Source organism: Budorcas taxicolor, chromosome 19 (assembly GCF_023091745.1).
Source record: "Budorcas taxicolor isolate Tak-1 chromosome 19, Takin1.1, whole genome shotgun sequence".
NCBI classification, from domain to species: Eukaryota; Metazoa; Chordata; class Mammalia; order Artiodactyla; family Bovidae; genus Budorcas; species Budorcas taxicolor.
Genome location: NC_068928.1, coordinates 47,936,541 through 47,956,175, shown reverse-complemented (window position 1 = coordinate 47,956,175; position 19,635 = coordinate 47,936,541). Strand labels below are relative to the sequence as shown.

General features: G+C 45.4%; 1 protein-coding gene across 1 annotated transcript in view; it reads left to right on the top strand.

Annotated features, from left to right (window-relative positions):
• The window catches only part of ERN1 (endoplasmic reticulum to nucleus signaling 1), an 85,070-nt gene that overhangs the window by 12,434 nt on the left and 53,001 nt on the right, over nt 1-19,635 (top strand). The window contains exon 2 of the mRNA XM_052657529.1: nt 18,658-18,778. Within this exon, the coding sequence (XP_052513489.1) occupies nt 18,658-18,778 (121 nt within the window). The remainder of the gene's footprint in view (nt 1-18,657; nt 18,779-19,635) is intronic.

Below are 19,635 nucleotides of genomic sequence, written 5' to 3'. Positions count from 1 at the left end.
GTGATGGACTCCTGTGACGATCAATACAGGATACACAGGCTGTGCGGAGGTGATGGAATCCTGTGACGATCAATACAGGATACACAGGCTGTGCGGTGGTGATGGACTCCTGTGACGATCAATACAGAGTACACAGGCTGTGCGGAGGTGATGGAATCCTGTGACGGTCAATACAGGATACACAGGCTGTGCGGAGGTGATGGAATCCTGTGACGACCAATACAGAGTACACAGGCTGTGCGAAGGTGATGGAACCCTGTGACGACCAACAGAGGATACACAGGCTGTGCGGAGGTGATGGAACCCTGTGACGATCAATACAGAGTACACAGGCTGTGCGGTGGTGATGGAATCCTGTGACGATCAATACAGGATACACAGGCTGTGCGGAGGTGATGGAACCCTGTGACGATCAATACAGGATACACAGGCTGTGCGGAGGTGATGGAACCCTGTGACGATCAATACAGAGTACACAGGCTGCGCGGAGGTGATGGACTCCTGTGACGGTCAATACAGAGTACACAGGCTGCGCGGAGGTGATGGAATCCTGTGACGGTCAATACAGGATACACAGGCTGTGCGGAGGTGATGGAATCCTGTGAGGATCAATACAGAGTCCGCAGGCTGTGCGAAGGTGATGGACTCCTGTGACGATCAATACAGTACGCAGGCTGCGCGAAGGTGATGGACTCCTGTGACGATCAATACAGTACGCAGGCTGCGCGAAGGTGATGGACTCCTGTGACGATCAATACAGTACGCAGGCTGCGCGAAGGTGATGGACTCCTGTGACGATCAGTACAGAGTACACAGGCTGTGCGGTGGTGATGGAATCCTGTGACGATGAATACACAGTACACAGGCTGTGCGGAGGTGATGGAACCCTGTGACGATCAATACAGGATACACAGGCTGTGCGGAGGTGATGGACTCCTGTGACGATCAATACAGAGTACACAGGCTGTGCGGAGGTGATGGAATCCTGTGACAGTCAATACAGGATACACAGGCTGTGCGGAGGTGATGGAATCCTGTGATGGTCAATACAGAGTACATAGGCTGTGCGGAGGTGATGGAATCCTGTGACGACCAATACAGAGTACACAGGCTGTGCGGAGGTGATGGAACCCTGTGACGACCAATAGAGGATACACAGGCTGTGCGGAGGTGATGGACTCCTGTGACGATCAATACAGGATACACAGGCTGTGCGGAGGTGATGGAATCCTGTGACGATCAATACAGAGTACACAGGCTGTGCGAAGGTGATGGAATCCTGTGACGACCAATACAGGATACACAGGCTGTGCGGAGGTGATGGAATCCTGTGACGGACAATACAGGATACACAGGCTGTGCGGAGGTGATGGAATCCTGTGACGATCAATACAGAGCACACAGGCTGTGCGAAGGTGATGGAATCCTGTGACGATCAATACAGGATACACAGGCTGTGCGAAGGTGATAGAATCCTGTGACGATCAATACAGGATACACAGGCTGTGCGAAGGTGATGGACTCCTGTGACGATCAATACAGGATACACAGGCTGTGCGAAGGTGATGGACTCCTGTGACGATCAATACAGAGTACACAGGCTGTGCGAAGGTGATGGAATCCTGTGGAAAGAAAGGAAAGAAAAAGCAGAGCAAGGGAGACGGGGGCCTGGAGTCGCCACGGGGCTGTGCTTTCGCCAGCCATGGCGCGGTGGTCCTGTAGGGTCCCGCGGAAGCCTGGCGCCTTCCTGACCGCTGTGCCCTCCCTGCACTCTAAGTAGCATCACATCTCTTAGGGTTGGAGTCCCTATGCCAGTTCATCTTCCAGTTGATTTCTCGTCTCATCTTCAGGAGTGCTGGTGTGTTTCCCATTGTCTTGTTTTGTTTTGTGTAGCTTTTGGCCATGCCCCTTGGCATATGGCCTCCTTTGGCAGCACGGATTCTTAACCACTAGACCACCAGGGAAGTCCCCAGGAGGACTGGTATTGACCGCTCACGTATGTTTGCAAATCCTGAGAAAAAATGAGGTATTGAGTATAACTGTTGTCAGTTTTTAACAGTAACATAAGAGGTTTAAAAATCTGTCAAGGAAACCTCAGACGCCTCTGTGACTCAGGGGACAGAGGCAGTGGTTCTTTGATTTTTGTGATGTTTCTGTTCTCAAGTACACATGTGGTGTGAATATATATATGTGTGAGTGTGTGTGTATTTACAAACAGAATTAAATAGTTTTTACCTGTTGGGGATGTATTTATAAAATCTCCAGATAAACTCAAATACCACAAGAACAGTATAAAGCCAAGTTTAGGGAATCTGATGTCAAAGTCACCACCTCCTCTAAACAATCCAGTGACCTCACCCAGTCCTTCTGTTCGGGTTCATTTTCCATTTGCCAGGGTCTGGTTTTGCAAAGAAGAAAATGGTTTTCTTTACACAGAGAGATTAAGAACATGCTTGTCTGTAGTTTGGGTACTGGAACTGGGAAACCAAACCACAGTTGCTTCTGACACCAATCCTGCATCATCTTTATCTGACGGTTCAGTACTTGGAAGTCTCTGGGGCTTTTGGCACTGGGGTGAAGTTCAGTCACTTATCAGATTTGTGGTTTGGAGAAGAATAGAGATCTCCCTTTCAGATTAGGAGATGGTTGGTTCAAGAGTCTATGGCAAGGACGTGTACTTGAGAGTCACCTATCTCCTCCCACATAATATGAGTCCATTTATGTGGTGTTTCTTTTCCCCACCCTGAAGCTTAAAGTGAATCAGATTATTACTATTATAATTTTCAATGTTGCAATAGTTCAAGATAAGTGGAGAGACTGGGGTGTTGAAAGACCAGCACTGTGTTCAAAGGCATCAAGACTTCTGAACACTCTCATTCTTACTTGGGTTTGGGTCATGTTTTGATTGACTGGGGACCGAAAGGATCCCCAGTAAACCATAAGGAGAGGCGAGAGCCTGCTAAACCCTGGATTGTCCTACTTCTGAGCTAAAGGGCACACCCAACCCAGTCTTCTTTAGAGAATCGGAAGCTGACACACAGAGAAACTGAATGATTTGTTCAGAGCACGAACCAGAACATACATCCCTGTGCCCCGGCTCATCTTTCAGCTTCCTTTCTCCAAATAACATCTGTTGAGCGTGTGACAGGCTCATGGAGACACCTTGGGGGTTTTTAACTTAGAGTTCCATGTATTTTTTATTTTTGACTGCACTGCACGACATGTGGGATCTTAGTTCCCTAACCAGGAATCAAACCCATTCCCCCTGCAGTGTAAGCACTGAGTCCTAACCACCAGACCTCCAGGGAAGTCCCTTCACTTGGAGTTTTAAGGATTAACTGGCTTTGGAGTTGCACGAACCCAGGATGGGCCAAAGAGTGAGCAGCAGGCCTGAGCAGGGACAAGTGGGCTCAGAATCTTAGGGAGCTGCCCTGGGCAGGGCCCGGGCATGCTGCCAGCTCAGCTTCCAGGGGACACAGTCGTGGGACCTGCCTTTTCCCCTGTACGGCACTGTTTCTCTGCAAGATGGTAAAACCCTTGAAGGCAGGAGTCCTACAGACCTCGAGGCTCCAGCGCCTCATGGAAAACAGGTCCCTTCTTTCTGTGTTACCTGTAGAAGAGAGGAGTCCAGCGTGGGGGTGGGGGTTGAAATAAGCGAACCAGTAAGTAAGTTGGACATAGAGGAGTCAGCCAACAGGAAGAAGCGTAAACCAGGGAGTGCCTGGAAGAGATTAATAAATACTGCCTGTCCTTGCCAACCCTCCTGAGTAACGTGAGCCTGTGATCCAGGACTCAGCCACGACCTGGAAGGTTAGTGCCGCCACCTCCCCCACCTCCCTGCCCTGGATTTCTGCCTCTTGCAGAGAAAATAGCCCTGGAAGTGACTGCAGTTATTGCAGAGGGAGCCGCTCCCCACCCCCTCCACCGGAGAGGGTGCCTGTCACTCCTTGGCCTCCTGAGGGGAGCCTTGTGATCCAGTGCCTGGGGTCTGGCTGGAGAAGTGCCTCAGATGACGGGTCTCAAAAGCAGGATAACTTGCCGTGAGGTTGCTCTGTGGGCCATATTTCACCACAAAAACTGTCTCATTTATGAAACTCTCCCGTGAGGTTTCGGTGTGTGACGCTCCTATTCAGCTGTAAGCCAACTAAGCAACACCAGTCCGACGTTAGTCTAAATGACTACACCAGGAAGCCTCACCTGGGCTGTGAACAGACTGTTAGGCGTATCTAACGCTTCCCCTTTGAGGAGTGTTTTTCTCCCGCAGGTCTGCTTTGCATCCGTAGGAACAGCATGCCCTCCTGCTTATTCTGTGAGCTACGCAGGAAACCAAGAAAACGTGGATTTTGTGACCCACTCCGTACAAGTACACACTCAGCCTGTTTTGTGTTTTTTTTTGCCACATTGTGAGGCTTGTGGGTTCTTAATTCCCTGCCCAGGGATCAAACCCATGTTCCCTGCAGTGGAAGCTTGGAGTCCTAACCACTGGACTGCCAGGGAAGTCCCCACACCCTTGGCCTTCTGTCTGCTTCCCCAGCCCCTCCTTGTCCCAGAAACCCCTCTGCTTTCTCTCTCCAGCAGCACTGGCCTGATAGGTCCTCAAATCCAGCAAATTATTTTTAGTCTCCAGGCCTTTGCACAGGCTGTTTCCTCTGCCCAGGAGATTTTTCTCTTCTTTCCTCCCACCTCCCAGTTCCTGCAGATCTTCATTCCGTTGTTAGGCCTTGTGAAAAACATTTGACACTGTGATCCATGCCCCCTGCAACACCAGACCAGATTGGCTTCTGATACACTCTCGTGGTTCCTGGGATGCCCCTTGTATAGCACTCACTGCAATTTGCCATTCTGTTTGTGCAATATTTTTTTTTTACTCCTGTGGTCCCTTATTAGACTGTAAGCTCCACGAGGGCAGGGATCAGATCATTGTTGTGATTAGATCCTAGGGTCTTCAGTTCAGTTCAGTCGCTCAGTCAACCCCATGGACTGCAGCAGGCCAGGCTTCCTTGCCTATCACCAATTCCCAGAGCGTGCTCAAACTCATGTCCATCGAGTCGGTGATGCCATCCAGCCATCTCATCCTCTGTCATCCCAAAAAATTCCTTGGGTCTTACACAGCCTGAATTAATCACCGTCATAAGAGCTGACACTTAGGCGATGCTGACGGTACACTAAGAGGTTTACATATTTTAGCCCGTCATATTAACTCACCAGTGCTTTGAAATCAGCGTTATTGTTGTGCCCTATTTTGCAGGTGAGAAAACCAAGGCTCAGATAAGTCAGTGACTGCTCTTCTTGCAGACACATTATACTGTTCGGGCACAAAACATGAGACATAGCAAACATACGTTGAACTGTTCAGCGTCGTCAGAAAATGGGGGCTATTGCATAAATGAGTTTCCAGGTAATCCAAATACAGCCCTAGAACTGTGGGGTGGACACCTTTTCAGCAGTTATATTATTCTTCCCTCTTAAACACCACAAACCAAGCATTTCAAGCGTTTCTTGATTATTCTAGATTGTCAGTACCAGCTCTTACATTATTGCTGCCTTGTCACCACCAGCTCTTACATTGTATTGTCTGCCCACAAGAGCAAAAGGTGGGGAGCACCTGAGGTTTGGGACAGAGTGGATAATCAGGTTTTGAGTTTTGTTTACTCTCTGTCGGTATCTTTGGCCAGCACCGGTTTTCTTTAATAAGATGGTCTTCCCTAATATTTACACAGCTCTTGTCTTTGACATCCTTCATATTTATTTTGCTGAGCATTCAATGGGATACTGCTATTGCTCAGTTTTCAAAAGGAAAAACAGAGTAGGAAGCTTAGCCACCTTGCCCCACAGGTCATTTGCCCATGGAAGCCTTTCTTCTGGCCCCGAGAAGTTGGCAGTGAGGTTGGATGACCTCCAGAGAAAGCAGAAGGCTGACTGGGATGCAGCCTGTTGGCGGCAGAGCATGTCCTATTAGAAACCTGTGCCCTCTCCCCTCCTGGCCCTGGACGGCATTTTTCCTTTCTCCGGAGGGCGTTCAGTCCTCCTTTGTGTCTGGAAGGCCTTCTTCCTCGAACCCGAAGGCGTGGTGTCCTCTTGGGGTGATTCTTTCCTGCTCCCGTTTCCTGCCCACCCTAGATACGCCGGGGGAGGCAGCGGTCCTTCCATCTCGGCCAGTTTCTCGGGCTGCAGTTTTCACACTACGACTCCGTAGGTCTGCCTGTGCCAACAGTCTTCCAAGCGGTTTCTTCACTTTCCTATCTCTGTCCAAATGTGTGGGAATTGCACTGGGATGTTTATATTTGCCTCTCAGAAGAGCCTAGAAAATAGAAACCTATGCTGAGAGTATGGAAATCCTGTGACATACGATTTTTTTATTTAAAAATTTTTTTTTTGTTGAAGGATAGTTGATTTACAATGTTGTGTTAGTTTCTAATCAAGCCAGCAGAGCGATTTGGTTATACATATATTCATATATACACACACATTCTTTTTCATATTCTTTTCCAATATGGTTTATCACAGGATATTGAATATAGTTCCCTGTGCTATGCAGTAGGATCTTATTGTTTATACGATTTTCTTTGCTGTGAAAAAGTCGATATTTTTGGACGCATCTTATTCCTGCAAAGTGAAGCTGTCACGGCTTGCTACGTGAGGCTCATGGGTGTACGTATGTTATTAAAGTGGTCCTCCATGTGCAAAAGGAGTCGTCCAGTGCTAATCAGTAATGTGCGTTTCCTTGGCGCTGGCATTAAAAGAATGACTCACTTCATCAAAGGAATGGGCAGTGGCCCCTGTATCATCACCATCATCATCAAAGAGCACTTGTTTAAAGACCCATCAGAACAGGGCTGGATAGATGGATTCCAGGAATATTTTTTATAGTGGCTAAGGCCATGATCTCTGACTTCCTGTGATGTTGTCCGCGCCCACTTAGATCTACAGTGGGATCTCAGGAATTTTTATCCAGAACATTTATTTTTAACGCCCCACCCTGTATAATTTGCAGTGCCTTTTGGTCTATTGGGTGGCTATGTACCTATGTATTACAAATTTGGTTTCTCATCCGAAAGGTCCCAACCCCTTCCCCATCAGAACAGTGTTGATCTCCAGCAAGACTCAAAGGACTCCGGGCCTCAAGTAATTAAAGCCTGTGTTTCTCAGAAAACCGTGATTTAAAGCAGGGAAATTATAGTGTGGTACAGTGTGCAGAGGACCAGGAGGCGAGGCAGAGAGACGTGGGTTCCAGTCCGGTTAGCAGTCTGTGGTGCCTTGAGCTAGTCACTTCACCCTCTGGGCCTTGACTCCTCTCCTGTGAACTGAGAGGCTGCGATAAGGTGACCTTCTCCAGTTCTTTTCGTTGCTGGAGTTACATATCCCAGAAGCCGTAAACAGCCCCTGCTTGTTTGATCTGTATTGTCTGGAACCATGTGGATTTCCGGGACCATCAGCTAACTGGAGAGGGGAAGGTGGCATGGTGGATGGGGCCAGCCAGGCAGTGGGTAATCCTCAGACGTACTTCAGACAATGGGGACTCTTGTCTAGGGGAAAGTCGATCTGGCCAAGGAGCTCAACTTCAGGCAGATTTCATAGTGTTTGACTTCCATTATAAAGCTTGGCAACATCTGGCAGGCCTAGGTGGCAATTATGTCATAAATACATAAATACAGTTGTTTATGGATGTTTATTCAACTAGAGCATTTATCCAGTTTCTACTCGACCCCTTCCGTCCGTCTCTGGCAGAAAGGAATCTCTTACCAAGTTTAAAGAGCAAAATTGACAGTTTCAGATTAACTGCTGTTATTAAGACTGAAAAATTTGGTATCTAATTGAGTTTTTTTCCCCTTGGGGTTTTCATAGGAAGACTTCCTAATAATAGGTTTAACTGCAGATGAATGTGCTACTCAGATAGATAAAATCTGGTTTTTTTGTAAAGCTGGTAGTCCCCTTATGAATTTATGGTCTAATCAGACTTTTATTGGTTTTGTTTGTTTACGATGCTGCTTCATGAAGGTAAGTGAGCCTAATAGGATTCTTAGTTTTTTACAAGGCCTTCATTGCTGCTGTTTCCCTTCAGTGAAGAAGACTGAATAATAATGGTGGTGATACGTGCATTCTAAATCTCAACCACTAAATGATGGTGAAACCTTGGGTTTTAGTTTTAATATTAATAAAACGCTTAACAACTTTAGAGACTCGATATCACCCTAAGAACAGGGCTTGGTACCTTGACCACAGTATGGTAAAGGGTTTCCTGTAGCACCTTTCACGCCCAAAGATATTTGCTCCTCCCCTGGGGTCAATATAAGTTGATAACAGAGGGACCGTGAAGACAAATGGAACGGCCAGCTGCTTGAACTTACACACTTAGCCTGGGGCCCCAGAACCAGTTGGGGAAAGTGTCTTCACCTGTTGTGAAATGAGCACACCTTTACTGTCAGAAATCATGTGGCCTTACAAGGAACCTTTTATCAGATCCATTAAGGGAGCAGCTTAGACCACCAAAGAATTGGGTGGCTAGTTTAACTGTCTCAGTGGCTGAGTTTGGAAACTTCACAGCACTGCTCAGCTAAACCTTGCCCTTTTTCTGCATCCCAGTTAGACACCTGACTCCCATCCAAAGCAAATGTCACGGTTACCTTTATTGACCCGATGTCAAGAAACAGCAGCCGATGGGCTGATTAGCAGGAAATATATACAGTTGACGGATTAGTGCTGATCTAAGCACGGGTAAACAAAATGTGTCAGAGTTTGGCATGGTTTTTATCCTAGACTGAAACCATTAAAACGTAGACACAATTAAAAGTCTCTTTAATATCACCAGTGTTTTAATTCCGTTCTTCATCCTTAGTCTTCTGGATTGGGATAAACCCAATGGGGTTTCTGTGTCACTGTGTACAGATGACTGTATAAAAGTCTCCACATTTGAGCTGAGTGAGTGAAAGTCACCCAGACGTGTCCGACTCTTTGCGACCCCACGGACTATGCAGTCCATGGGATTCTCCAGTCCAGAATACTGGAGTGGGTAGCCTTTCCCTTCTCCAGCAGATCTTCGAAACCCAGGGATAAAACCCAGGTCTCCCGCATTATGGGCAGATTCTTTACCAGCTGAGCCGCAAGGGAAACCCATACTGAGTACTTGACTCTTAATTCAGGTATGTCAGTGAGACAGGGGATGGGGAGCAGAGTTTGATTAGAATAGGGAATCAGAGCTTCTAATTGTTAACCTTAGCAATAACGTTTGGAGTTGAGAAGGGCATTGGGTGCCGGGGGATGTGCCAAGGCGCCGTAAAGAGGAGAGAAAATAAGACTTGCATGTGTGCGTGTGTGGGTGTGATGGTGGAAATGGTTCCTATGGATAAGAAAGCAGAGGATAACAGATGCCAGACTCTGTTACACTTTGTTGGATCTGTCTCATCAGACCTTTACCTAAGATACCCTCAAAGGAAGGGCTTTGTGAGCTGCTGTTCCCTGCTCCACTGATCATGATGGGGGCTTCATTTTTCAACAGGAGACTGTTACGTAATGGGTGTGTGCCGGCATTTACTGGGCACTGATTTCAGTTGCATGCTGCTTTGGAGAATTCTTGGTGGTTTTTTGGCCATCTCTGGGCACAGTCTTCTACCATGTGGCCAAATATGACAGTACCCCGCTTAGTAGTTTTGTGAAGCCACCAGAATTGCAAAGAGCCAGACTCTGCTGGAGTCTGTAGCCAGAAGTATATAATATGGCTGCAAATAGAATTGTAGACAAAGATGTCTTTTTTTGTTTTGTTTTCAATCGTTTAGGGCCTGCCAAGGGACTATGTTACATAATACTGTTTTGAGGAACTTCCTGCTTAATTGCACAGGTTTCCCCTTTGTGGGAAGCCCTATAGGACTGGGATCTGGTATGACGAGCCAGAAAATGTCTTACCCATAGCTCTCAAAATAAGCTCACCCATCCTGTGGCTTTCAGCTGGGTATAGCCCACAGGAGGATACAGTCTACTTGTGATTTTTCCGTGCCTCTGCTTTCTTATCCATAGGAACCATCTCCCCCATCATACCCACACACGCAGATGTGCAAGTCTTATTTTCTCTCCTCTTAATGGTGCCTTGGCACTGGCACTTCCCCCAGCACCCAATGCCCTTCTCACCTCCAAGCATTATTGCTAAGGTTAATAATTAGAAGCTCTGATTCCCTAGCACATTCTAAGTCCATTTGCAATTTATTATTCTACATTTGGTGACATGCAATCTTAATTGTTCTCAAGATTCCCCCTGTCCTAAGTAGTAAAAGCAAAATAGCTTGGAAATCTTTCCTGTGGAATCCTTCCTTCACTTGCATGCCTGTCTTAAGTCTTAATAATACTGTAATGGATCTTCATCAACCAACCAAAAGTCACTTTACCTTCCTTTTACCGTTATGGCCTACTGTGCAGTGGGTTGGAGCCCAGGCAGGGAGCCTAGCACTGCACAAGGCAGAACGGTTGTTGGTGGCCAGTTATAGGTTCCAGGTGGCAGGTTATAGGTGCAAAAGCACAAGCTGGAATCAGGATTGCCGGGAGAAATGTCAATAACCTCAGATATGCAGATGATACCACCCTATGGCAGAAAGTGAAGAGGAGCTAAAGAGCCTCTTGATGAAAGTGAAAGAGGAGAGTGAAAAGTTTGGCTTAAAGCTCAACATTCAGAAAACTAAGATCATGGCATCTGGTCCCATCACTTCATGGAAAGTAGATGGGGAAACAGTGGAAGCAATGTCAGGCTTTATTTTTTGGGGCTCCAGAATCACTGCAGATGGTGATTGCAGCCATGAAATTAAGAGATGCTTATTTCTTGGAAGGAAAGTTATGACCAACCTAGATAGCATATTCAAAAGCAGAGACATTACTTTGCCAACAAATGTTCGTCTAGTCAAGGCTATGGTTTTTCCAGTGGTCAAGTATGGATGTGAGAGTTGGGCTATAGAGAAAGCTGAGCACCGAAGAATTGACGCTTTTGAACTGTGGTGTTGGAGAAGACTCTTGAGAGTCCCTTGGACTGCAAGGAGATCCAACCAGTCCATCCTAAAGGAGATCAGTCCTGGGTGCTCATTGGAAGGACTGATGCTAAAGCTGAAACTCTAATACTTTGGCCACCTCATGCGAAGAGCTGACTCTTTGGAAGACTCTTATGCTGGGAGGGATTGAGGGCAGGAGGAGAATGGGACGACAGAGGATGAGATGGCTGGATGGCATCACCGACTCGATGGACATGAGTCTGAGTAAACTCCGGGAGTTGGTGATGGACAGGGAGGCCTGGCGTGCTGCGATTCATGGGGTCACAAAGAGTCAGACACGACTGAGCGACTGAACTGAACTGATGTTGTAGAAGGATTTTCTGCTGGACACATGCCAATATCTTTGCTAGACTAATACAAGTGTTGTATTTTCAGTTTGGTGGAAGGGTTTTCTTAACCTTGGTGGTGGTGGTTTAGTCACTCAGTTGTGTTCAACTCTGCGATCCTACGTACTAGAGCCCACCAGGCTCCTTTGTCCAGGGGGTGTCCCAGGCAAGAACACTGGAGTGGGTAGCCATTTCCTTCTCCAGGAGAATCTTCCCCAAGCAGGGATCAAACCTGTGCCTAGTGCATTGCAGGCAGACCCTTTATGCCAGGGAGGGTGTGTATGTTCAAAGACACAGTCATTAGACTCTTTCTGTGTCGGGCTTGGGCTTGAGAACTAGTAAAATTATTCCGTAAGAATAACTTAGAACGTTTGGAATCACCCTTGAACCTCTGCTTGTACTTCAAGCATACTGAAGCGATATTTCCATGTCTTTATTTAAAAGTTTTATGGATTTATTGTGCCTTAAAATATACGCTACCAAGGTAGTGAACTGTCACATTTTAAACTATTTTCCAAATTAAAATTCTGCTTTTTATGGACGTGGCCTTTGTGCCTTTCAGATAGAAGTTAAGTAAGTAAAACTAAAAGTGAGGATTATGTAATGTAACAGTAATCCAATAACCATGCAGGAAAAAATTAGTTAAAACAAAAAACACCAACAAGCAAAAAACCCCACCTCTCAGCAAATCCTGGAAATCAATGTGGTACTCCTGAAAGAAAAATAATACCATTTTGTGATTAGCTAGATTATTGTATTCTAATTATTATAAATGGTTTGGTCCGTTGGGGTGGAGGTAAGAATGGGGAAAGTTTCACAGGAAAGGGCCTGTAAATTGAGCTTTTGGAGATGGGCGTTTGGGTTGGACCTGATCAGTTTGCATACCACCTGAGAAGTGTGTGGCTCTCTTGTTCACAGTGTGCACATCCTCTTTTTTTTTTTTTTTTTTTTTTGTGGTCTCCCCTGGTGGCTCAACTGTAAAGAACCTGCCTGCATTACAGGAGACACAGCAGGAGCCGTGGGCTTGATTCCTGGGTTCCTGAGAATCCCTTGGAGAAGGAAATGGCAACCCACTCGAGTATTCTTGCCTGGAAAATCCCATGGACAACCCATGGGTTCAGAAAGGAGTCTGACACGACTTAACAACTAAACAACAAGGACACACTAGTTTGGGGAGAGGACCAATACTACAGTATCATGTATAGATCACTTTGGAAATCGGGTGTCAGACACGTGTGTGCATGGCCCCACTTCTTCCCTCTGACTTCGAGATGAAAGGTCTGTGCCAACTTCATTGATCTTGTTTCTGACCATTGTTATTAGGTAGTCTGTTAAACCGTGAGCTGGTGCTTGAAATATGTGTCTGAAATTTAAGAATTGTGTTTCTTTGGAAAATGCAGCCTCTTGGAAAACCCTAATGGGGAAGCATGGGGCTGCCCTGTGTTCTGAATCTTAGAGCAGCATGCGGTGTGCTTCCTGCTTCATCCTCAGGGGCCAGAGGGTGGGTGCAGGGGAGCAGCCTTGTCAGTGGTAGCCGGGCAACTGCAACCAGACCCCAGCTTTGTGGGCTCCTCTCCAGCCACCGGGGAGCTGCCTCTGGCCTGACCCGTCCCAAGTTCTAGTTTAGAAACTGGTAGGTTTGGGACTTCCCTGGTGTTCCACACTTGCCTGCCAGTGCTGGGGGATGAGGGTGTGATCCTTGGTTGGGAAGCTAAGACCCCCCACAAGCCTAGTGATCAAAAAACCAAAACATGAAACAGAAGCAATATTGTAACAAGTTCAGTAAAGAAGTTAGAAATGGTGCGCATCAAAAAAATCTTAAAGGGACTTGCCTGGTGGTCCAGTGGCTAAGAATCCACATATCCAATGCAGGAGGCCATGGTTCGAACCCTCCTCAGCTAGATCCCACATGTCTCGACTGCAACCAGACCCGATGCAGCCAAATAAATAAATATATATATCTATTTTTTTAATCTTAAAAAAAAGATGTGTTAGAGGCCGTTTCATTTGTTTTTGTGCTACCTAAACACTTGATTTGTGAGTGTTTGTACAGACAGTCCCTTTTGTCTGTACTAAACAAAGTTATTCCAGAGCTTGTTTTAGGAAAGACTTTTTTTTTCTTGCCTGAAATATAATCATTTGAGTTCATTAATGCAGGAGCAACGGACAATTAGCTGAGTTTAGAATATTAGAAAATGAGATTGTTGGAGACTTAACTACCTTTTAATCATCTCTGTATGAGCAGTTGGTAGCTGCGTTCATGTCTTTTGTGGGAAATGCAAAGCAAGTGGTGCATTTTAATCTTGCTTTATAATAAGAAAATTGAACATGAGGATCCAGCCTGGGAATTATGTTTTCACAGGAGGCAGCCCTGGCTGAGCCGAGCAGCAGTGAGGGCTGGCTTTTAACAACGGAATCAACCTAAGTGAAATAAGCTGTTTTTACAGGCACACATTTCCCCAGCATCATCTGGCCCAAATTGCCCAGCTCTCTGGTCCTCAGACGGGGCATTTCCCGAGTTGCTATGTCAGGGTCACCTCATGTATGAGGGCCAGACTTCCAGGAGGACCAATTAGCTAATGGATGTCTCATTTTAGACTAGACTAGATTACCCGCCACAGCCTCTGCCATGTCACTGCAATTACTTTTTTAGAAGTCACCAATGAAGCCAGGAGTATATAACCCACTAGTTTGAAAAACAAGGCAGATTCCAGGCTGATTGGCAGGATCAGACCTTTTCTTTCTGCTCTCAGGCTCTCTGGAAACTAGTGTGTGTAGCTTTGGGGCCTGAAGCCCTTTTATCCATTGCAGGGAAAATGGAACACCAACAGGGTGAAGGTGATGTGCAAGATCGTCATCATGAAGCGGTGTTTTTAAATGTTTCACATACACATCATTCTAAGCTGTGCTCAGTATCGCACACAGAATTTAGTTGCTTATGGCATTCACGTGAGTTATAGCAACTTATCACTTTGCCAACAAAAGTCCATGTGGTCAAAGCTATAGTTTTTCCAGTAGGCATGTATGGATGTGAGAGTTGGACCATAAAGAAAGCTGAGCACCGAAGAACTGATGCATTCAAACTGTGGTGCTGGAGAAGACTCTTGAGAGCCCCTTGGACAGTGAGGAAATCAAACCAGTCAATCCTAAAGAAAATCAACCCTGAATATTCACTGGAAGGACTGATGCTGAAGTTGAAGCTCCAGTATTTTGTACTGTACCCAATGCGAAGAGCCGACTCACTGGAAAAGACCTGGATGCTGGGAAAGATTGAGGGCAGGAAGAGAAGGTAGGGACAGAAGAGGAGATGGTTGGATGGCATCACCGACTCAATGGACACGAATTTGCAGAAACTCTGGGAGACAGTGAAGGGCAGAGGTGCCTGGTGTGTTGCAGTCCATGGGGTCGCAGAGTCGACACTACTTAGTGACTGAACTACAGCAACAACAAATAGCAGCTGTAGCTGAGGGCAAGCATTTTAATGCTTTAAAAAATGCCAGAAGAAAAAGGCAGAGATTTTGTGATATTAAGTTGCCTCATGAGAGACTAATGCTGCTCAGAGTGTCTCTCTCTAATTTGAGACTGTCAAGAGCTTCAGAGAAGAGAAAAATCTGTCTGGTGAGATGGGGTTTGTGACGTCACTGTGGACAGTGTGATTAATTCAGTATTCTCAGTTGCTAAATTCGACTTCCGGCCAAACCTGGTCTTTCTGAGATTTTTAGAAGACCATGTTAGTTATGTGATGAGTGTTTTATTTCGAGACACCAACCAACCATGGACAATTGCTCTTCCTGTGGTTTCCAAGATGCTCAGGCAAAGCAGCTAATTTTCGTTTCCATGCCAATAGTGGAGCAGCACTGATATGTTTTAGTAAATATTGGCCCCTTTAAGTATTAAGACTGTGATGAGATGTATTTGGGGGCATTTAGTTAATTATAGTTGTACTGTAGGCTTTAATTACAGTGAAACTCTTCTGTTCTCTGGATGTACACTCTCTGACCGGGAGACCTTTGTGTTTCTAAACTTCTGTCCCTTATTTGGTGGATTTCAATGATCAAAGGTGATTGGGTTACCTAATAACCCTGAGGTGGAAAGGGCTTCTGGAATTTAGGGGCTTGCTGAAGGTCCTTTAAATCCCAGCTTCTCTTCTACCTGCTAACTTATCCATCTCTTTTTTATGGTCATATCATAGAAAATATAGAAAATAAAGGAGAAAAAACTAGGGCTATAATTTTACAATTTTTTTCCTATAGATATATGGAAAATACTTGTGTGTGTGTGTGTGTGTGCGCGCGCGCGCACGCGTGTGTGTATTTAGGACTGTTTCAGTTTCGAGGGACAGAAACTTAGCTCTAACAAGCTTAGGCAAACAGGGGAGTTGATTGCACGGGCTGGGTGTCCCTGGGCCCAAGGACAGGGCTTGGCCAGGCCTGAGAAGTGTTGGAGGCCAGGGTCTTTCTCCTAGCTTTCCTGCCCTGTTTCTTCTCAACCTTCTTTCTGTCTTTATCTTTCTCACTCTCATCCAGCTTTTTCCACATGGAGAAAAACATATCCACGGAAACGTCCCGAGTTTAATTCCCTTTTATTTTTTCTGAGTTTAATTTCTTAGTACTTCAGCCACCCAGATTGTTCAACCTGCTTCTGACGTGATTCCCAAGACCTAAGAATGGTTATTCCCAGGGTAACTGTGTGACAGAGGGAGGGGATTTCCACCTGTTGGCCCCCAGATATGCATACATGTTCCCATTTCATTTGGTCCACCTTCACACTACCCTCACCTAACTTAATCCCACCACCCCACATCCAGTCGAGGACCCATTCATTCCCCTTTGTTAATGGAGGTAGCCCCTCCCCCAGGGTCCCGAGTAGCTCCAGCCTCAGTGGTCACCACAGGGCTCTGTTCTCCAGGCCAGGTGCTCCAGGTGATATGTGTTCAGGTGTGAGCAGGTCTAGAAGAGGCTAGTCACCATCCATACCCCATGGTCCAAAATAATTTTAGACAATTGGTGTACAAGACTTTGGATTCCGCCCAGGGCAGCCACCACGTTGGGGCTTCTGTTTTCCTAGCCAGGTTGTACTGAGACTGATCTCCTACTTGCAGAAGTGAAGTTAAAAACAGGTTCTTCTTCTCAGCCTTAAGGCTTAACCTGGAGAGTAGATTCAGCAGGAACTGTAAGGCTTGCAGTTATTTCACTCATCCCAGGTAAGGGGCCCTCGCCCTGGGCAAAGTGGAGGGCAGGGCTTCTCCCCTGCAGGCCACACACAGGCAAGAGGTAGAGGAGGTTCTGGCAGCTGCTTGGCCCCTTTGCCTGGGGGTCTTCACATTGGAAAAGGCATGCAGGCACTGGAGTGTTTATCCCACCAGCTCAGGCTGCCCTGGAGAGAGCCATCTGTTTTAGGAGATTAATTAGTGTCATCCTGGCTTTTACCAAGAGTGACCAGGTATTTTGGGGGTCAGGCTCCCATGCAGTCTTTATGTTTCGTGCTAAAAGCCAGCCATACTGCTGTATTTTTAAAAAAAGCATTTGTGCCAAAACTTAAACTGTCGCAGGCAAGTTTAATTGCAAGTTGCATTGGCCTGTTTTTAATTCAAGACTTGCAGGAACCAGCTGATTGGTGTGACAGTACGGTGACAAAGAAGAGAAAATCTCATTACAGGTGGCATTGCTGAGTGGACCCAGACTTCAGAAGGGAGTTATCCTAGGAAACCGTACCAGCTATTGCCTGCTTGCGCATGTGCCTGCGCGCGCACACACACACACACGCACATATTCGCTCCCATGGAAACCATGTGGATGAGTGTACAGTTCCTAGCAAACCCAGAGGACAGGCCAGCAAAAAAGACTGTCAGCTAATTATAACCACAGCGTACATTAAATTTTGGATTCTATAGTTTTCATGTGACAACACATACAAGTTTTTCTCTATATTGTAGATTCTTCCAAGGGCCATTTTAATGATTACATGATATTCCATTGACTGTTTGTGTCCTAATTTGTTTCAGCCATGTAGAAGTGTTCAGGTCTTTCCTGTTTTTTTATAAATGGGTTTTGATGAATATCATTGTGCAACGAGCTTTTCCCATAGCTGGACTTCACTTCTTTAGGATGTAGAAGAGGAACTACAGAGTCAAAAGCATGAGTACTTTTATGCTTGCCAGAAAGACTGCACTAACATAATTTTCATTGCCAATCAATAGTGGATGAGAAAGTGAATTTCACTACCTTTGGTTATTTTCTGTAGAATATTTTAAAAATTCATTAAAGATAAAAGGCACGTTTTAATTTAAATTGTATTTTATTATGTGAAGAATAATTTGGGTTATGATGGCGAATTTTTTAAGATTTTATTTTTAATTGGAGGATAATTGCTTTACAATATTGTGTTGCTTTTTGCCATACATCAGCATGAATCAATCATAAGTATACATGCGTCCCCTCCCTCTTGAACCTCCCTCCCACCTCCCACCCCATCTCATTCCTCTAGGTTGTCACAGAGCACGAAGTTGAACTCCCTGAGTCATACATTTTCTTTTATGATATGTCTCTCTCAAAATCTTGGTGTTTACTATTATATAAACTCTTTCTATAATGAGAGCTGTTTTTCCTATTTTGCTTTAAATATTTCCCCCAAATTCCTTATTATTGTTTGTTGTTGAGTCGCTAAGTTATGTCTGACTCTTTTGCAACCCCATGAACTGTAGCCCACCAGGCTTCTCTGTCCATGGGATTTCCCAGGCAAGAATACTGGAGCAGGTTGCCATTCCCTTCTCCAGGGGATCTTCCCGACCCAGGGATCGAACCCAAGTCTCCCGTGTTGTAGGCGGATTCTTTACCACTGAGCCAGATTGCTTGCCTTTTAAAGTTTCGTAAGTGCGTGTCGGTGTGTTGGCATTCTACTTTAGCATGGAGTCTTGCAAGATAACCAGGTTTCAGAAAGTAAAATATAACCAAGAGAAGGAACTCAAAGCTGAGCATACATACTCTCCCCGTCTGTTTCAGTGGAGGCTGGCCTTGGACTATTCAGAGTCCCCCGTCCCTGACATGTTAGGTCATCAGCCCTTGTGTGGGAAGCACTGTTACTCAGATGGAACAAGGCAATCTGGTTCTAGTCCTAAACCAGCTGCTGTCCAGACGCATGCCCTTGATGGGAACTTCATCTCGTCAACCTCGGTTTCTTTATCTGTGACGTGGTGGATCTTAGAAGGATAACTTTTCAGGTAAGGGAGGAGCTGGTCTGTGGTTGTGCACACCCAAGAAGAAGAATCATATTGACCACATCGATTCTTCTACCTCTCACTGCAGGTTTTTGGGAGTCCCAGCACTGTGACACTTCCTGAAACCTTGCTGTTTGTGTCAACATTGGATGGAAGCCTGCATGCCGTCAGCAAGAGGACAGGCTCCATCAAATGGACTTTAAAAGAAGGTAATTGGGATTTGGTCCTGGGGTGACATGGACGTTTTTTCATCTGCTTCTGAGGAAACATTCCAGAAAAAGAGAGAAACAGTTATACATGATTTTAATAAACTAAAAAAAGATAACAGAGTCAAAGAGAAGAGATGAAGTATACACAAAGGGTATGTTTACAACTCAAATTGTGATTATCTACTCAGGGCATCAGTTGAGACAAGCTTTATCTTTTTTATTATTATTATTTTTTTTACAGTTATCTAGATTTCATGTATAAATGGCTCTAGACTTTTCTATGAATAGTTCTGGCTGGTTGGTCTTTACGAAGTCATGCTACATAAATTTTTTTTTTAAGTTCTAATGATTAGAATCTTGTAATCATAATTACAAGAAGCTATCTTCTCTAACCTCAAATTACTCATTTTGTTTTTATAGAGGCTGGAATAACTGAGGGCTGTAAGATTTGACATTCATCCAAGTCAGTCACTTTATTAGCTCTGTACATTGAGGGAAGTGGAAGGCAGAGGCTGTTTCTCATTTTCTCTACCAAGCTTCCATTTTATGATCTTGTGTTCCTGGTGATGGTGGGCAGCATGGACTCCCTACAGCTGGGAAATTGTATTCAGTTCCCAAAGTAATCTTCCTGGATAAAAGCCAGGCAAATCCCAGGATTGGGGGCTTTCAGAGTCATCTTTTATTCCATCCTATCGTAATTCTCCTTTGGCCGTAGATTCAGGTCTGGCTGGTATGTTCTCTTTCATCCCTAATCCATGACTCATTATTCTCTTGAACACAGCAAATGTTTTCCCTTCATTAATAAAATGTTCCAAAACAGTGTTTTTAGTTGGAAAAATATTACCATATATCAGAAG